At 41.8% G+C, this 21,336-nt stretch overlaps 1 protein-coding gene across 2 annotated transcripts in view; it reads right to left on the bottom strand.

Moving 5' to 3' along the window:
- KIF26A (kinesin family member 26A) overlaps nt 1-21,336 on the bottom strand; it is a 103,887-nt gene that overhangs the window by 63,367 nt on the left and 19,184 nt on the right. For both annotated transcript variants that reach the window (XM_063333474.1, XM_063333475.1), the window contains exon 3: nt 3,657-4,157. In XM_063333474.1, the coding sequence (XP_063189544.1) occupies nt 3,657-4,157 (501 nt within the window). The remainder of the gene's footprint in view (nt 1-3,656; nt 4,158-21,336) is intronic.

Genomic DNA, 21,336 nt, shown 5'->3' with positions numbered 1-21,336 from the left:
AACTGAGTGGCAATGCTGAGCACTGCTAACATGTTTTTTTTTTCATTTGAATAGTAACCTTATATTCACTTGTCAGGCCTAGAATTAAAAACACCAATATAAAACTATTCATTAATGAAAGTTGTCAGTTGCCCACTACAAATCAGCTGTCTTACCCAGAGTTAGACCAGCTCCCTCCCTTCCACAGTGCTCGTTGTCTGGTCAGACTACTTATCACTGCTACTGGTGATTATTTTTTGTAATTTTTCACAACAGGCCACTTGGGTAAAGCAACTGATTACAGCTTCACCTTTTGCACCTTGGTGGCAATCCCAGTCTTCCCCTCCCCGGACCTTCCTCTGGATCCTTAATTACTGTTCCTCTTCACGGCTCCCAAAGCCCACAGTTATTATTTTGGTTTGAGCAGCACACACAACATGTTTCAAAGACACATTCCTGTTCAAAAAAATTTATAATCTATATAATGGATTTTCACACTTGAACTCCAAACATATATTAAAAATTTACAATGTCTTGCACTTCTGACCCCCAACATTCAGCCCAGAAGTGTTTTCGCAACCATAAGTGACGTTACAAGGCAATACATGCGAATTTGGGGAGGGAGATGAGAAGAACAGACATCAAGTAATTTTTTTTTCCTCTCTGCAGACAATTGCAGTACTGCCACTCTTAAAACTAATCATAAATAAATCACCTCAAGGCACTGGGCAAACAGCACCACCCAAGCAAGGGTTTGCCCTGCATCACCCATCCAGGCTCTGCAACAGGCATCTTCATCAGACAAGTCAAGCCAAAACAGATACCCAAGAGATGAGAAGGACAAAACACCTCTTGGAGGTGCCTGTTGCTCTCCCTCAACTATAAAGGAAGCTTCGGTAATTAGCTTAGAGTAAACACCTGTCTTTGGCAGCTAAAAATAGTTGAGATGAACTCCAGACTTGATCTATGTCTGTCTTCCCATCTAGAAAACTAATCACATTCACTTTGGATGGAGCACCAAGTTAAATCCCTTGGATGTAAAGCACTTGGATAACAGTTTCCTACCAGGGAGTTCAGCACTTGTTTCAAGAACAACCCTTTGATAAGAAAATGAGGCAAAATTAGAGATTCTAAGTGAAACAGGGGTATTTTCAGAGTGGTCAAAATAACTCACATCACTCCTGAGAGTGTAAACTCACAGGGGAAGGGAAGAACTTTTTCTTCTGCATTTGTGTGGTATCTTGCCCAGATGGGGGCTGTAGACTCCGAGATGCAGTAACATTACACATAATACATTCAATGCTGTCCTTTCTACTGCAATTCCTCTTGCTCCAGAATTCCTCTAGCCACCCCAGCTCTGCCTTACAAGAAAGACAGGCATCTCCAAAACGTATGTGTATCCACAGCTCTCTCCTGGGTTAATCTTAAACCTAAACCATGTCTCCAACTTCATCAAAGAATAGCCAAAATCAAAAGTTAAATAAATAAATCAAGAAAACTTTTCTAATGGGAAAGGAAGGTCAGACTTGACAATCAACAGAAGCTGGGGAATCCCAGTCTGCAAAATTGTAAGACAAGGCAAGATGAGCATTGGACAAGAATGTCCCGCGGTGGATGCTGTCCTAGGCAAGGGCTAGACTAGCCGTTTCCTGAAATCCTTCCAATCCTATTTCCTCCAACACCTGTGATTCCTCTAGGGAAAAGCGTAGGGGAAGCACTTTCTGCCTCACCCACCCAAATAGCTTCATCAGACACAAGGCTCTTAATAATACAAAAGGCAGTAGGAGAATTCAGACAGACACAGAAAGCACAACGTCGGCAGAGATGCACAACAGAGTCATTTGGGCTTAAATGATGAAAAAAAAAAATGAAAGAATGAAAGAAAGAAAGAAAACAACCAAAGCCTAGCTTCTCTCCAAAGACTGCTTCTAAATCTAAACTGTCCTTGCAGATGACTGGATCACATCCAAGCAGCCTCCAACACCCGCAGTCTAACAGTGTTTGTCCTTTCATTAAAGGTCACTGTTTTCCAGGCTACTGAGCTTCTTTGCACGTTTCTAGATCACACTTAAGCTCTGTTGCATTATACACATTTTTCCTTCACAGGGGTTAAATGAGGCAACTCAGTTTTACCTTAGAATAATGCAGTGGTTAGGGAAAACCACATCTATCAGTCAGCATGGTTAAGCAGGAAGAAATCTGGAGCTGGCTGTTAGTGAATTATTTAAGACAAGAATAAGGGCAGACAAGGAATGAGCAGAGAAATGGAAATACTTTGGCTTCCAGAGAGTGCGGGTTTCTTAACCGCATCGCTTTCCCATTTTTTCTACATTTCTGTGATGTACACATTTAAAAGATAATTAAGAGGTAACATCACATGCCTTATTTTGTCCAAATTGATCCCTAATGCATGGAGCAGCACTTTAGAGAAAAGCACTCATAGCAGCAGCTTCTCATAAACTATGAAGAGCTGAATGGGCCATTTTTCTCCCTTTTCTCAATGTACAATTATCAGAAAGCAATCTGACACCTGTGAAGATTCACTGGATTTAAATGGGGACCCCTCAGAGGTAGGATGTGTGTCCATTCACAAATTTCCACATGAGAGAGAAGTATGGGAGGAAGGAATCACGTCTCCAAGCCTTTTCTGGAAGGAAACACAACGGCCACCCTGTGCAAGTAACGTTATACAGCAGCACTCTTAAATATTTATTCTCTGATGATCTTGGAGCTCAACCAGCTGAAGCTACCAAGCAATATTAGGTAGTGTTTATATACAACAGCACTGAAGGCATTATGTTGAATTTAAAGCTGCCTAGCACCGACATAGCTGGTCTTGCAAAATCTGCCACAACATCTTTAAGTGAAAACCATGGCTTCTATTCGTACACATTTCATCATTACCCACACTCCGCCGTTCACTACCATGGGAAAACGGTTTAGGAATAAATCTCAGTCAAAATCAGTCACTATATCCTTCTTCTTAGCACGGTTCCATAGTCAGTCACGAATCTGTAATGAACTTGCTGTTAAAGGTAACATGCACCTCTATAAAGCTTTTTCATTTCCCACAAGAGTTCTTAAAATATACACAGAACACAGGAAATCAACATCAATGCTTAAAATCCAAGTGCAATGACATTTACAGGCATGTGGCTCTGAAGCAACCTTCTGAACACCTTCCTTTACAGCAAACTGTTTTGCAGCACATCTAACCTGAAGATTAATGCTCTCTATGACAGTCTATCAACAGCATCTGCTGAACTGAACACGGCCTTAGGAGTTCAGCGTTAGACTTGAGGGTCAAATTAATCTTTGGGATAACCCCACAAAGCTCCCAGAGTTTCAAGTGTAACAAACTTGGCCTTTTCGGTTTTTCTGAAGGGGTGACCAGGTATGTGACAACCAAATAACATCACGTGCATACATGAAGCTAAAATAGGTGCAAAAACACCTGAGGAAAGGATCTCACCATCCGAGATAAGAAAGCAAATTCCTTGTGACATCTGACAGAACATCGTTCAAAGCTCTTTTTCAGCTCTTGAAACATGGTTTAGAATACCATTAGCTGATCCCCTCTAAGATAAATATGTATGCATCTCAAATTTTGTCTTTATCTCTCTGTATATCCACACACATGTAAACAAAACTCAAGGATCTGAATTATCACTACTTACGAGACAAGCCTGAGGCAAGAAGCTGTTCACTCTGGAGATACTCCACATGCCCTCGAGGTACTGCTGAGCTTGGATGGTGACTGAGCTCAGAGCACCGCTGAGACCGCTGGGGGCCACCGTGACTTGAACGCTGGAGTTCGGAAAACTGCCCACGCCTTGAGACCATCCAAGTCCCTTCTTCCTCTCTGCCCCAGAGAAGAGATTGGGTGACTTTCCAGGCTGCCTGCCCACCTGCCCAGCAATGAGAGGCAGATCTCTCTGCGAAGAGACTGTGACCATCCTGGGTACCATGCTGGTCACTGCCCCGGCGCCGGGCGGGAGGTCAGGCATCTCTGGGTAGCTGGCTTGATTGAGGGTGTGCATCATCTGAATGGCTTCCTGCTTCAGCTGGTTCAAGTGAGTGGCACAAGTTTCGCATCTGCTCTCTCCTTCATTCCTGTTTTTCTGTAAATAGTCAGGCACTTGAAGCTTGTCAAAAATTAAAGCTGATAATCGGGGGTCCTAAAGAAGGAGGGGAAAGGGAGGAAAAAAAAAAAAAAACAACAACAAAAACACATAGTGAGTTAAAACAATGCAGAAGGAGAAAAAGGAAGAAAAAGACAAGTTCTCTGTGATTTGCTCTCCACCCATGGAAGTACTTTAAATCTATTCTGGTAACTCTCAGCCTTTTTTCCCCCCCCAAACACCCTAACAGAGTTGCAGGTCACAGCAGATTAATAAACCATAAGTGAATTCATTTGTATTAGATCCAGCATGAAAATTATCATCAGAATTAAACAGCGGAGCTGCAGTGTACTTGGTAACTACTCACTCTTCTAATTAACTCTCCTTTGGAGACATCCAATGTGCCTGTGTTTCCCATGCTCAGGAACAATGTTAGTTGAGATGCTGAACCTACAAATACCATAATGTGTTTCAAAGGCATACCACCACCTTAAACCTATGAAAATTAGACATTAAAGTATTTCAAAAAATTAATGTGTGACCTGGTAAATGTTTTGTTGTCCTCACCCTCAGAAATGATTAATCAAGTGTCATAAAAAACAGTTTACATGGTGCTGCCCACAGCTGGCTCCTCTGCCAGCGAGGACCGTTATTTCTGATCTTTGCAACCCAGATGGTCACAATATTCCCTTACGCTACAGTTGCTTTGATGAGAAATAGATTTGAGCCTACAGCCATGTGTGAAGGTGTGACAATGTGCACTGATTTAAAAGCAACACCTATTTTGTTTCCACAGAGCAATTTTCCCTCTCCTTCCCCTTGCTAGTTAATTTTAAGGCTGCCCAGACATTTTAAAACCCAGCTCTGTGTTTCTAGTTCAGAGATAGAGTTACCTATCTCCTGAAAGACACAAACACCTTCCCATCCCACGCCCGCTACCGTGAAGATTAGTCAAGAGATTAAATCCAGCCCTGCCGTAAACCTGCTATCAAGAGTAATGCCATGCAGTAAAACTGACCCAGCTTCACACACTCTCTTTGAGCTCTCTAAACAATTAAGGTTTTAATGAAATCACAGCACAGCCAAAGGTTTATTTGTATAATTATTTTAACTTAAAATATTTAATTTGCTTGTTAATAACGAGGGCACACAAAGCTAGTAAGTTAGCCATTCAACATATGCTAGGGGTATCCCCAGATCACTGCTCATTTTTAAAAATGTATTACTTTATGCCAAACTGCAATTGCTCTCCAGGAAATGAATGTCCTATTAGAAAACTAACTAATTCTGGTTTTAATTACAACACACATCAATAAAAGTCTTTTAAGAAGTCTTGGCGCTGGTACTTTGGCTTTGCTCATTATTCTCTTTCAACTGTGCTATTTCCCTTTTCTCTGAATTCAGAAAGTCCTAAAACACTGCCTAACTTCTGCAGCAGCAGCACAGAATTTCTCTCTTTTTCAGCTGCTGGACTACTCCTGCAAGAGTTTTTAATCTATTTTACAAGACACAGCACAGTGTTGATAGAAACCATTGTGAGTCTATCTAGCGTCGTGTCATTCCACAGCCAAAAGCTATTAACAAAAGTTGCTTTTTCTGCCATAATCTAAACAATTGTTTATTTACTGACTTGAAGAAAAAAAGAAAAAAAAGGTACTTCTCAGGCTAAGAAAAGCTACTCCTGCTGCTGAATGAACAATAAATTGCATTCACATTGGTGAACCAGTTTACAAAATCAAGTGAAAGACGCTGTTTCATTTTTGTCTCTATTCTCTTTATTAAGGTTTAGATCCTGGTAAAAATGCCTTTGAAGTTGCACCATTTGCTTACCATCATGAGCAAGAAAATTCTTTGCCTCTAAATCTCCCAGAAGACCATAGTACTACATTAACAGATATTAGTCGGGGGGGGAAGTAATTAACATTTTATAAACTTTTTTCTAACCCTTTAGCAGAAAGTGCTATTGGTTAGACTTAAAAAATATAAAGACTCGGTGCTGGGAGCGCTATTAAGCCTCAGGCAAAACAAAGGCCACGCAGTCTATCTCCCAAGAAAAACAAACAGCACGGCACTCCGCAGAAACCTTTCCAAGGGAGAGCCCTCTGAGCAAATTCTTGCCGAGGCTGACACACAGCATCTATTCAGACAGCCCCAGAAACCAGCACCTTCCAGCGCCGGGTGCCCCGTCCGCGGCCAGGCACATCCCTGGGCTCCCTCCTTTGATCCAAGTTGGGCACAGGAGGAAGCACCTGCAGGTCCCGACTGCGCGAGCCTCATCTGGCAGCGTTTAAAATTGCTATCAAATGTCAAAAGTTTCAAATAAGCAATTAAAGCGAATTACTAGGTGAAACAGGCTTCTCATTTAAAAGAAGCAACTTCTTTTGATGTAAAGAAAATTAATGACCCCAATTCTGCCTCCATAAACACAGTTTACAGTGTAAGGCAGATCAGAGTCAGGCCCGTCTTGGAGTTCCAAGGAAATCGAGTGGATGCCATATTAAAGGGGAGAACAACAAAAAAAAATTAAAATAAAAACATTTGATTTATTTAGAAAGTTACACAGAGCAAACTGTGGAAGCACACAGTATACCAAATCTAAACCTTCTAATTTATTTACAGTTTAAAAAAAAAAAAAAGGTCATCCTGTTTCCAGTGCTTGTAGTTTGCCAAGCATTTACAAGGAGCTTTTTACCCTGCTCATCCAGCCTCTGTGATCCCCAGTTTGCGTCTGTGGCCATCCTCCTCCAGCATCTCACCAAGGGCCCAGCTGTGCCGTTAGATTACTTTTATTTTTCCACTCTCTGCGACAAAAACACCTGGCTAATGGTTGGGCGTGAAGGGCAGAGGAAACGCACATTACTGTTAAAAACATTAACCAGAACTTAAAAGTTAAGCCAGCCCCATTAAAGAGGTTTTACTACCCGGTGACAATGCCTGGTGCCGGGGAGCCCCCGCTTCGGCAGCTCGCGCCCTAACAAGGCAGGGGTGGAAGTTACACTCTCGTGTTTTACAGAGGGAAGAAATAAAACTTGAGTGACCAAATGTGTTAGAGACACACGTGGGAGCGGGGGGGGGGAGAAGTTAGAGCCATCCTCGTTGCAGCTCCGCCAGCAGAGGGGTAAGCCAGACAAAGAGGGTGTGCAACTCGCTGGGGGGAATGGCACAGAACTTAAACACACACCATTACAAGTCTCTGCTCCAAACGGGGCTCCAAAACCACTTTAGTCTGCCATGCTACAAAGAAGATGACTCCTTTATTCCTCCACAGCATAAATAAACCGTGCTGTCTTTGTCACACCTACTTTCCAAACGCTGTTCTTGCCTTCTGAACAAGCAGGATAAGCACAGTACTCTGATGTGGTAGCATTTATAGCTTCCCCTCCCGCTACAGAAACCAAACCCCTCATTTCAGTCACAGCTTGTTAACTTTTGCATACGAATTTGAGATATTTAAACACTGCAGACTGTTAGGAGGGTGAAGTAGATGGTCCCACTAGCGACAACTGCACTGGCGAGCCCAGCAGCACCCAGCCAGGTCAAGGCACGAGATAATTACATGTACTTACATGAGCAACAATTTTCTGAGATGTCTGAATTCACCAGTGCTTTTCAGCAAGTGGTTCTTACAGACACAAGCCAGCTTGCAAACCGCTGCTGGGAGATTAAACACACACAGGCACATTGCCCACACAAGGAAGAGCACATGGATGTGGTCTGCAAGCCCTTCCAAGCTCTACTGGGCCTGATGGTAAAAACTTGGAAAACTGGGATTGTGTTCCCACTAGAACGCATGGCAAAACACCCATTTAGTTCAACACCAGCTGCATTTAGCCTGGAGTTTGCCTTCAGGCTTTATCTCTGAAACCAGGAGTCAGTAAAACGAGCTCAGATTTGAAAACACATCCAGCAACATGCAACAGAAGGAAAAAAACAGTCATTTCTACGATTCTATGATTTCAATTCACGCTTCCCTCTCTGATGTATGCCCCAACTGCTGCATTGCCCCCCCGTGAAATCCAGCACGGACCAAACAGGGTTTCAGCCATAACACCTCACGAAACACCCACCTCACAACTGTGCAACACCACGGCCTGAGACCGTTGCCCTTGAAGCTACAGACACACTCAAAGCAAGGGGGACGTGGCCAAACGGCAGCAGCTCTGAAAAGCCCTGCTACAGCTTAGGCACCCAAATCACAGCCAGCTTTTCAAAAGCACGCCACACCAAATGACCTTGCTGGAGCTGAGCTCCTTTGGAAACCTGAAGCAGTTTGTCAGTGAGACTGCACTTAAAGAAATTAGGTTCTTTTTGAAATTTTAGCTCAATCTAATTTCCCAAGTATTTCAAGTTTGCAGTTAGATCGTTTGTTTAGTTAACGAGGAGTAACAGGGAGCTTTTCCACTGCCAGAGAGAAACAAAGATACAAGCTTTAAATCTTACCTGCAGCTACTGACTTGTAACTCCCAAACTGAGCAAGAGGAGAGGACGCAGAAAAGCATCTGGATTCTCACTTAAGAAGTCCCTGAAGTAATACCCACCCCTCTGTAACCTAATCCTTTCAGCGAGGAACTATCCACTGAGTGCGAACAAACGATGACGAACAAATGATGAAAAGTCAAATTGCCAACAACCGTCCTCCGTAATTACCTACAATTCTGCCTGGCACTAGTTTCTGCAACGCAAGTGTATCTGGAGCGGTATTCTGAAGTAAATTAAATTCTCGATATAAAGATAATTAAAAAGAAAGAAGAAGAATCACTGAATGTCACACTGAAATATATACTTAAATACAGACCTAGGTAAACAACATTTTTAAAGGATGCTTTGGGAGAATGGAATGTACTTTCCCAGTGCAGAAGAATCAATGTTAACGATTTTTTTGTCTTAATTGTCTTTCCAGATTTCTGCTGTGCTGCTTACAAATTAGTTTTTATCTTACATGACATTGTGAAATATCCACTAATATCTTCTATATTGACAAATACTTTGAAGGCCGATGCTTGCTTTCAACCGTATAGCAGTCATTGTCAGAAAAAGAGAAGAAAAAGAGAACACTATACTCAGCAAAAACAGAGAGTGTTCAATGTAATCAAGGAAAAAAACAGTGCTAATGGTTAATTTTTTTTTTTTAAAGAAAAGTTTTCAAGTAGCTGACTATCTCAAGGGAGTGAAAATATGAGCTGTAAGTCTTCAAGTAACCCATGTTGTGAATTCATTCAATTACTGACCTAATCTTATCAGAACATAAACAATCAAGGAAAAACAAACACATAAAGCTTTCACAAAAACAGAATTCACCAGAAGTCCCATCTCCTGAGGGTTAAGGGTTTCTGGAACTTGCAGTGTAACTTTGCTGTCCTTGAAAACAGCCCTCTCAATAAGCAGGAGAGCAAGCCACGCTTCCAGAGTGAGCAAAAAACACATGCATTAAAAAACAAATAGATGAATTTTTAAGGCCAAATTTCAGCCGGCCTCTCTACCTGAATGTCTTGCTACCTTTAGGTGGAAGATTAATTTAAGCCGATGGACTGTTGTCCTCCTCCCATGCTGGCCGATAGCAGGATTTCTTCAAATCTCCAATCCCGTTATTCTGTTTCCAACCACAACCTCAGGTACTGCACACAGACATATCCCACTGACTCTAGCCAGCTGAAACTCAACCTAATTTCTTTTCATCTTTGCCATCCCAAAAAGTTTGAAAAAAAAAAAATCCAAGCACATTTTCTTATTTCCTTTAAAAGTATACTGCATCTCTTTTAAACGGTGTTCATCTTTCTAACAAAAGTCAAGCAATACGATAAATCTGCTAAAAAACGCATGACCCCACACTAAAAATGACTGCGGCGTGTTTAGTTATTCTGCAGCCTCCACTGAACTCTATTTATTTCCATTTCCTGCCCACTTTAATGTACTTCAGTGGCCCGCAGTAAAGTTAAAGCAATAGGTGTCTGTCATAAAGATGAATAGTACTATTGGAATGCATAATACAGTGGAAAGAGGAAATGAGAGCAATCTGGTTTATTTACATCTCAGGCTCCCATCAGCACCTCAACCCACCTCCCAATGGTTTCAGCCGCCTTTCCTGTTATCTTGCTGTATAGTCCCCCCTGCAACGATTTGGCTTTTAACCTCGCAGAACCAGAGGGTATGAGCTGATCTCCCAGATTCCCGTTCGTGGGCCGGCAGAGTACTGCCAGCAAAGAGCCAGGCAGCGCGTTCCGTGCACAGGAAACAAAATAAAGGTAGTGGTGGCGATTTAAAATAATTAAAGACACAAACAAAACAAAAGACCCCAAAGAGATCTGCTCTCGCAGTTAAATTTAGATGAACACACAGGAACCTGACTACTTCTGAAAAATAGTAATTACTGTATGACAAAATATTACTTTTAATCTCCTTTCTTTACGATCTAATTAAACAGATATTTTACTTGCCTTTGGAAAATGTTTTTCTTAATTTCATTCAATTTTAACATTTGGTGTATTCTATAAACTACACATCCAAACTACTATGTAATTTTGTGCTTATTTTTAATAGTGTATGACTTCATTTAAAAATGATGACTTTTAATTTGCATGTTTATTGTTGGTTTTAAGTAATCCTTTAATTTTCCCTCATGGGTCTGTGGCTTACTGTAACTTCACAATGCAAATTCAGTACTGATTTCGTTCATATGAAAACACCATCTTCCAGCATCCATTGTGTCTTTTTTTTTTTTTTTTTAAACCTGTATCAAAGGAGTATCATTTTGAACAGCAGCAAGTGTTTGGGGAAATAGTTGCGTGCCCATCACCACACAATACTGATGTCTGAAAAGCCTTTGTTTGACTATTACTTTCAGAAACAGCCACTGAGACAAAGTTCCCTTTCAGAAATTCAGACAAAAACTTTTGATAGAAATTAGACACTTTTATTTAAAAGATAAATAGCTTTCCGTCCTTAATCAGTTCTTCCTTGAAACCAGAGAGTAAGTTTTGGTTAGCCTATGAGCATGGTAAGTCAGGTTATAGAAAATCTGCCTATTAGACTGCATAAAAAGTCACAACTTCTCTTTCCTCCTGAAAGCAAACTGAGTGCTTATGAAAAGTATTAGAACTACTCAGGAAACTGATGCTCTCCAATACTTTCATGGCATTGAATACTACCTACTCCACATAGAGTTTGAATTCCATCAGGCTCCTCAGATAATAACGTAGCTCTGAATTTCAGCACAGGGATGAAAATCAGAGAGCAGCACCACTACACGGAAAGCATGCTGCCTTGTCAAAATGCCTCAGAAACATCAACTCTTAATACCATTTTATTGGAAACAAAAGGCTGTTTCCATTATTACAATTATTTAGGCAACAGCCTGTGTTTTCAGAATGACACATTGCAATGGCAAGCCTTGTGAGATGGACTCCTTCTCTGATGATCGCTGGCCGGAGACCAGCGGCCCAGCCCAGTGGACTTGGCGAGGAGTAATGCCCCAGATGAGATCTCCAGCATGTTTAAGTGATCGTAGCCACATTTGTCCCAACAGACCATGCCCATTTGTATCAGACAGACCTTTAATGAGAGAGTTCAAGAACGTCTGGACACAAGCCGTAGTTGAAAGCAACTTTGGCTTAGAAAAACTGGATAGGAAAAAAAGTGCTCGGAGCGCTCAGGACATCTGTATACAAACCCTACAACTGTTTCAGTCCAACCATCTGAATCCAATTAAAAGAACGCTCAGCAGCAGAAGTTAGGGAGTGGACACATTTTCCAAATGAACATCATTAGCATAATGTAGATTTAAAATCAACTATGAAAACCAGTGCTTGGCATTGGATCACACCCTCTTAGTGTCTCTTTCACTTGCTCATTTTATCAATTATTTGTTTGTAAATGAATACTTGAGGACCATACAGAAACGATTTAGCTTTCACAACCGAAGGGCTGCCCATTGTGCAGTCCTCTTGCAAGCTACAAATTGCTGCATATAGCACACAGTTAGCACACCAGGCAGTCTGTCTCCAGAAGCAAAGTGGATTACACTTATTCTTCATCTTAATTAAAGTGCCACTGCCTCAGCTTAACTGTTTCAACAAAAACTGACTTGTTGGCAGAAAAATCTTGGGTTTACATGTGAATTTAAGCAATACTGTAGTGGGTTAGAGTTTTTTCTTCTTCTTCCTCGGATTTAATCAAGGAAAAAAAGAAGGAAAAAAACAACCTCTAAGCAGGCATGAAGAGAAGAGCAATAATGAAGTCTATTTCTAATTCCTCAACCACAAGCAGGCCCCACACTGTTGGAAAAGTCTGCTCTGGTTCCTTTGCTTACTCAGCGGCACACGTGTGAGACACCACCTCCCTCTCCAATCTGTCCATTTTATGGCACTTCTTTAAGATGGACTCTAGGATGGGTTGGTTTTGTTTAATGCCACTCTCCAGCAGAGGAACTTAAGCAAGCAAATTTACAAATTTGCCATCAACTACCTGTTGGAAAGAGGAGTCCTGGTGCCTCCAGTATCTCTGGACTTGGATGAAAGTAAATTACATGGCTGTCCCTCCTTTACAATTCAGATGCTGGTGCAGAGAATTAACTGACCCCCATCATGCAGGAGAAAGAAAAGATAAATATGCAGATCCTAAGGGACCTCTGCAGGTGGGGGACATTGCCCAAAGAATCAAATGATCCTCCTATGAAATCTCATTGGGGTGAAGTATGATCTCAGCCATATAAACAGCAGATGGAGACAGACCATTCGAAGAGTGTCTATAGCACAAAAAGCAGTTTATAAAACAAGAATGTTGTAGGAAGTTCAGAGGAGTGCCGTTTATTTAGTTTAGAAGAGCGAGAACTGAGCAGAGTCTTCCAGTACACAAAAAGTAGTTACAAAGAGACTGGTGACCAGTTACTTTCCATATCTACCTGGGAAAGGACAAGAAGAAATCATCCTACTTTTCAGCAAGGATGCTTTAGGAAAAACTGTCAAATGTGAGCGAATACTGGCAAGTGGTTAGAATGATGTTGAGAAATCTCCTTCCTTCGTGACAAGTTCTGAAGAGCAGGTGAGAAATATCCATGGGAGGTGACCAAGAGATAGGCGATCCCATTTCAGTGGAGGAAGCTGGGCTACTTTTTAAAGATCTAAAGCTCCTTTTCCAGGCCTACGTTCCTATGAACCTGGTTTTGGAAAGATGAGTAACACATCTGTAGACAGACTTGTTGCTTGGGTTGAGGTGCCACAGACAGACAAGGAATATAGACTTCAAAATACTGTTCTCCTCAGATGACTATTCAGTAACCTAGGCTATCTTGCTCACAGGTTTTCCAACTTGCATCACTCCTGCATTAATTCCATGCACCTCATCCTAGTTGTGACCCTCTGTATCACCTTGAATAATTCACCTTTTGCCAAATATTCATCACGTACCTGAAGCCATCTCCATGTTACCTGAAATATTCTTTATTATTAACTATACGACATAGATATCCCACTTTCAATCTACCCTTACAGATAAAAAGTACAGAATTGTTACATTTCATTCCCTACATGTTCAGGGGATAATTTTAGGAATCCAGACGAGATACCTAAATTAGATGGTGTAAGTCCAACCTCTCCTATCTGTCCATAACATTCTGGAAATAAACATAATAAAAAACTAAAACCTCAGAAATAAAAATTGGAAACAACACAGCAGCGAGTACTAGTTGCATTACAACAACTAGATCACCTCCTTGAAAAGGTTCAAAAAAGCTCATTGCAAAGCCCGCTAAAAGGGGCTGTGAAGGAATGCAAATTAGCCATTCCAGATTACAAATGGAAGATGTCTCAGGGTTGGTGATGGTTCACCAGAAATGTTGGTAACAGGATGGCATGAGAAAGATGAATCCGTAGGTATCTGCCAGCTTATCTGTCCAGATGTTTCTGAAGGCTCTGCCTTCAACACATATCACAGAGCCTTCAAAAAAAGTCCTCTCAGTAAAACTGTCGCTCCTCTGACCCTGAGACATTTCTGTCAGGTTTTCAGGAGTAACAAATAATCACACACACACAAATGACAGATGGACAGAGATATCAAAACCCTAAATATATACACTGAAAAAGAATAAGGACTAGTTACTTAAAGAGCTTCTGAAAACTTAAAATAGCCTTTATATTTTACTATACTTTACTACAGACTTCTCCTATTTCAACAGTTCTTTGAAGAGAAGTTCAGCATCTAGCACCACAACATCATGAACCATGAACTAGTAGCAGTATCACACTAAGGCACTATGTAAAAACACAGTAAGAACAAGATTATTATTAGTAGTAAGATGTTCTGGTTGCTGTTTTTGTTGATCCTATTGGTCTTCAACAGCCCTTGCCTGAATAGTATCAGCTAATCTTTACCTATGAAACAACTTATTTCTAATAGTCCTATGTCAGATCAATCAATTGCTTTGCATGAGAATACTCCAGCTTCCCAGGAGAATACCACTTTTTGCAAGTTACCTGCTACCTTTTGATTGTACGGTCTTGTAATAAGCCCTTCAATGGCTATACTCTATTGTGAACAATAAACCATGTATCCAGCCTTGAACACCTGAAATACCTGACTGGGCACCAAAAGGCATTGTACGTTTGCTACGTGAAATAACAAGAAAGAATTGCCTTTTTTAACCCGCTCTCCTTTGTTAGCCCAGCAAATCACACTCGTCGGAGTTGGACAACAACAGTCCTGTGATTAATACCCACCTGTAATCCTTATGGCATCAACAGTGAGAAGCCCTGCAGTGGTCCTGCGAAACCTGCAAGCTCTGCAACCTCTCCCCATGCAAAGGGCTGGTGTAATCAAAGAGGAGCAACTCCCTTCTCCCTTTGCCCAAGGTCTCTCTTCTACAAACATAAATCAATGTGGTTATGCCCACAGGCAGACAAAAACCCACTCCGCGCATGCTCAGAGCATCTTGAAAGCCATGTTCACAGGGTTTATAAACTCTGCTGTGACATAGATTATAAACACATTAAACACATGGGCAGAGTGAGGTTGTGTCTGCCTATAACACACATACATGTAGACAAGCCCACAGATGGCTGGCTAAAATACCTCTGTGAACTCTTTCAGGTTCCTCACACACACAGAAAAAAAAGTGCTTTATCTCCTGAGACACAGAAGCAATCAAGTACCTGGCAACAATTTTTGAAACGCTTCGAGCCAGATCCTATTAAAACCAGCAACTAAGAGATGAAAGGCTCTAGCTCGTCCTACCAGTCACACTTACAGGGCTCTTAAACATTTACAGTATCTAACATTGTTTCTATAGAAATTCCACAAACGTAGACAATGCCTGACATCACAGGATACATTTATGTTTCCATTCAATTGAAGGTGCTACATAAAAGGCTGTTTTCATTTTAATTTCTGTTCTGGGACATCGGAAAAGAAGCTGCCTCATCACCTGCTGGAAAAAGCCAAGTACAGAGGAGGAAAGAGTTCTTTTAAGAAAAGAAATTACAGTCCCAGAGTAAGACCTGGGCCCTAAAGAACTCCATGGCAACAGTCGTACTGAGTGCAAAGTCAGTATTTCCTCCTCTAAGTTCAAGTATCCCTGTACCTAACTTCAAATCAGCAATGAACTTTCACCAACCTGCCTCTCCTTTTCATAAAATACCTATGAAATGTTTGTAGTTGTTGGGTAATGAGTTAAGTTATATGTTGGAGTGCAGATTTCCCCCTCCATTTTAAAACAAAGTTTTGTGGCAGTAAATAACATTGTGTCAGATTTGCAGTAAATCATGAAAAAAAAAAAATACATGCCACCCAAGTTGCCTTGTTGTTATTACAGATGTAAATACACATTTAAAACCAGAAAACGGTGTGTAACCATGCCTTGCTAACATCCTTACAAAATCTGACAGCTCGTCAAACAGCCCCTGTTGTGGACAGTGCCGAAGCAGTTCTACAGATCATTAGAATTAAAGGCCAGTGAAGATAACCATCTTGTCCGGCCTCCTGCACATCACAGCCCTGCTAATTTCAACCAGAAAAGGCAGTGACCCCAATAGGCTTATTTAATGAAAATAGACGCTTTAGTATTTTAAGAAACACTCACTTTTATTTAAGCCCACATATCTTCCAAAGCTGCAGTACTTTGGAAAGAATCACGTTTTTAAAGTACAAGGTATATGAATGAAAAACATACAATCAAAAAGACAGGGACAGCATTTGAGATGACATAAATCCAGAGCTGGCACACACTACTCTCTGCTCCCGGACACGGACTGTGTACTGGTAATATCTGATTTACACTTGCAGCTCTAGTCTCAGAGAAACTCATTATGCAGGATATGCTCAAAGATGTGTGTTTTACTTCACAAGACTGATGCTGTGATTCACAGGGAAAACCCGCACAGAAGGCACAGACTGGGATGTTATTCCTCCAGCACCAACCAGCAAATAGTCACCGAAATAAATTAACATCAGCATTTCATGGAAGTCCCTGCACGAGGAAGTTAGGCAAGATTTATTCAAGACCACAATCTCAGGAGCAATTCATCAGAATCAAAGTTAAGCCAAAAAATAAATACATGAAAATGGGACCAGCTAGAATAACAAAGCAGCACGGCCAAGGCAGCAGCCACATGACAGCCAGAGGCATCTCCAGAGCGATCAGAACAACTGTCCGCAGATCTTGCCAATGAGCCAGATGCTGCTGCTGGAAGAAGGCTTGTGTTGATATAAACTCGGAGATGTGAGATGCTTAACACCAAGAGCAATCAATCTTCACGATTCCCACATGCCTGCCAAGCTTCGCTATTATGCCACAAAGAGATGAAAACAAACTTCATAAAACACATGTAGATTCTACACAACATCAAACTGCCCCCGCCCTCCCCTTACTACTCAGAAACAAACCAGCGATTTGGGCGTAGCTATAAATGACCCAATGCTTTTCCTGAGTTAACAACAGAACCAGGAAAGAATATCGTTGGCTAAACAGCTCACTGTGCACACGCTGCCAGAAAACCAATGAACTTATCATACTGTATAGGAAATTCCTATCTTCCACACCAATTAGTGACCCAACAGTGATTGATTTTATAATCCCAAACTTGACTTACAAAGTGACTTCCTCTGGGGCCAACTTTCCATTACCCAGCATGTGGAAAATTGCATACGGTCAGTGCGCTATGAAAACCAAGGAAAAATAAGTGCTATTTACACCCCGATTCTATCGTGCCTCCACATTCTTGCTTTCCTAAGGGAGATGCACTTTTGACAGTTACTTCCTTTCCCTGCCCCGACATCCTATCTCCACCATCCACCAGCTGGGCACTCAATCAAAACAGAAACAACAACAGGAACCAGCAGTTATTCATTACAATAGGATCAAAACATTTCTAGGCACTAGTGCTCCACCAAGTCACTGTCCTTGAAGACCCTGCCGCAATCCACTTCTTCCCTCCCATTGCAGACACCATTACTGAAAGTGGCTCCACTTCAGCCTGAAGAACCACATATTAAAAGTCACGGCTTTTTAAATCAGAAGCCACTTGGTGGCAGGCGGTCACATCTTAGAACTGCCAGAGGCAGTGAAACTGGGCAGCAGAAAGGTGAGAAAATTAACTGGCCAACAACACAGGCCGATGTTTATCCTTTATTTTAATCAAGCTAACATTAGCTCCAGTCTATAAAACCAGAATTGCAATGCAAACTAACTACCAGCGTAATCACAGAAACAGCACTGCTATATGATTACTGGATGCTAATTATATCTTATAAAGAGTTAAAGACAATCAAGTACATGTAATAAAGATTTATATGCAGTTTTCCACTGACCTGGAAACAGCTTCATACATTAATAAGTTTACGTTACTGCCAGGAACAAAGCAAACTGTTACATCTACATGACAAAATACATGAAACACAAGAGCCAGATGTTGGGTCCTTTCATCAAGGAAGCAATTATTTAATTCCTGGAAAAAGACTTTCTCTCTCATTGTTTCATCAATACATAATATCGCTTATAAAAGACCCAGTCCTGGCTTCATGGCCTGGTCTGGGTACATATCTGCAGTATCACACAGGGGCACAAGCTAAGGGTCTCCTCTTCCTACTCTGCAGTTGCTTCTGGGCAGTGAGCACGAAGCAACTGGAGACATCCTCGGACCGTATCCACATCTCCCCATTCCCACACGACAGCACAGACCCCAAAGTGGCTGCCAAGAGAGACTGTGCTTCCCCTCGCACCTCTCCAGGAAGGCCGGTTCTCCACGGGTAAGTATAACAGGGAATGCCTGGGAGCTGTCAACACTCTCCATCACAGCTCCTGACCTCCAGCTCCCAGACACAAGGGCTCACTTGGCCACCAACCTAACGGCTCCCTGCTCCAAGCACCATCACGAACTGATGGTCTTCGATGAGTCATTTTGGCCATACCCTCCTCACCCGTTGTCCCTCCTCCCAGATAACAACCACCATAATCTCTAAACAGGTGAACACCCAGCAGCCACCATCAGCAGCCACCCAAAAATCAAAGAAAAGTTTGGGATGGAAAGGATCTTTGAAGATCATCTAGTTCCAACCCCCCCTGCCACAATCTGGTTGCTCAAAGCCCCATCCAGCTTGACCTTGAACACATCCAATGGTGGGGCATCCACAACTTCTCTGGGGAACCTGTTCCACTATCTCAACACCCTCATCATAAAAAATTTCTTCCTTATATCCTATCTAAATCTACCCTCTTCTAGCTTAAAACCATTACAACCCTTGTCCTATCACTACAGGCCTTGTTAAAAAGTCTCTCTTCATCTTTCTTGTAGGCCCCCTTTAAGTACTGAAAGGCCACAATAAGGTCTCCTCAGAGCTTTTTCTTCTCCAGTAGGAACAACCCAACTCTCTCAGCCATCCTTCAATGGAAAGGTTCTCCAGCCCTGCGATCATTTTTCATGGCCCATGCTCAGCCTTACCCCAGAGTGCTTACAGAGCCAAGAAGGAGTAAATATTTACACACTGGTCACACCCATAGGCCCAGCTGGATCTAGGTGCCTCCCCTTCCCATCAAACTCAAAACTCTAAAGCATTTAATGATTTTTACCAAAAATCACAAATTACACATTACTCTACACAGCAAGCAATTCAGCAGTTTTGCTAACTACGCTGTCGACATTGTAACTGAGAAAGCACATCCCTCTGCAAGGTTACTCTGAGGCTGTCACTAGATAAAACAGACACACACACAGCCTGAAAATACCATGTGCAAGGTACGCTCCTGAACAAGACACAACAGATAGAAGCACTTAATAAACAGATCCATTAACTAGGAAACATCCCTGCAGCAATTAAAACTTTGCAAAGTACTACAATGTACACCTGGTTACTGCTCTGACATCTGCTTAGGTTTTCTATGTGTTTGTAAGTTGGACCAAAGAGAAAGATAATTGAGTTTATGGACATATCATGACAAAAATGACAACGAGGTACTGTTAACTGTTCATGAAAAATGGCATAAAAACCTCAAATAAAGCATGTGTATTGTTTGAAATACTTCAAAGTTACCACATTTTTATAGTGAACCATATACAACCAAATGGTGTTTCTCCTATTGCTGAAGAGTAATTTTATTCAGAACTAAGGATCCCATCATAAAATGAGAGGAAATTCACAGTCTGAACAATCACAGTTGTGCCGAGCACATTTTTAGGCATATGGCAGTTTTATAATGGTCATTGGGGATGAAGAGCTAAAATTCTGTTGCAGGCTCTGAATTTAAGACATTTCACATAAAATTGCATATCTCAGGAAACAAATAAATTGTTAAGCATGCAACCTCATAACATTACAGGCAATATTCAGCATATGTAAATCTGACTACCACAAAATATGAATGCTCTTTTCAGTACAAGGACACGATTACTTTATAAAGGGTCCAAATAAGTAAAAAAGAAAAAAAAAAGTCTGCAAACATCATTAAAAGAAAACAAATAGAATGAGATCTGCCTTAACTTTATACAGTCTGAGATACTGTGACATTAGGCGGCTACAATATGTGATCCAACGTTCCCAAGTAAATGCCCTGATTACTATTGTAAGCCTGTCATTTAAATAGTTCCTTCCTGTTTAAAATGTAGAAAGCCAAATGCATTTTCCCACCACTAAGCATTGTGTAAGACTCCTTTCTCTTCCAGCAAGCTGGCTGAAGATGGATGAGCTTCCAAACTGATATCATTTTTAATTACGCGTTTTTCTCTCATTACTAATTTCCTAAACATGTCTCTAATCTTGCAGTGAAATCTCTGAGCGCAGTAGGTGTATCCACATACATCATGCTCCAGAAAATTAATATGAGATAATGATCAGGACTGCCTTCACAACATAACCTGAAACAAGCAAGATACACCAGAGGTGATACATACTCATTAGACTCTGATCTCAAGTGTTTCTGGAAAGCAGCTGTTAATGGATAGTTTCCCTCCCTCCTGCATCTTGGAGCCAATAACGCAGTTATTGGGGTCTAGGACAGGGAGATGCTTCAAGCAACCTCCCCTTTGCACTTTCCACCAGGCAGTTATAAGCTCATGATGCCCAACGCATATATTCACACCCCCCCCTTCACCCTAAATACTCCACCAAGAAGCACTGTTTGCATGAGGGAGCCACAATCATCTGCTCCTCTACAGACAATAAGCACAGGCATCCCCGTTCCCTCCTGCCATCAGGGGTCCAACAGCTCCCTCCACCTAGGAGAAGGTCTCCTGGTGGGGCTGTCCTCTCCAAAAGCACAGGAGAGCAGAAAGCGTTGGAGGTAGCCGCACCCAGTGAACAGGTAGGAAGGCACATGCCCACGCACGCCCCACGTGCCAAGAAGGGTCACACACCCAGCAGCTGTCTGCATCAGATGCTCTTTTGGCGGGCTGGAATCAGGACTCTGTATATACCCGTCGGCTTAGGTCAACCAAGTGCCAGCCAATTATGCACACGGGATCTCTCTCATTCCTCAGGTACCTCTCACCACCTGAAAGGCATTGCACAGCGAACCGTGCTGCAGCACTCTTTCACCACTAAACCAACAGAGCAAGAAGGCAACTTTTAGCAGAAAAGGGGGGGGCGGGGGGGGGAGGGGGCAACTGTCAAACTGTCACTGGGCTTTCTCCCCAGCTAAACACATCACACGCCAAATTCTTACAAGAGTAATTCTTTCAGCACACCAGCTGCCTTCTCATCAGCTGACACCAAATAAAAGGGGCAAATCCTAGGAACTGTTCAGGGTGGCTGACATTTA

This window comes from Chroicocephalus ridibundus, chromosome 4 (assembly GCF_963924245.1).
Source record: "Chroicocephalus ridibundus chromosome 4, bChrRid1.1, whole genome shotgun sequence".
NCBI lineage: Eukaryota > Metazoa > Chordata > Aves > Charadriiformes > Laridae > Chroicocephalus > Chroicocephalus ridibundus.
Note: the sequence above shows the minus strand (reverse complement) of the source record. Positions and strands in the feature narration are given on the sequence as shown.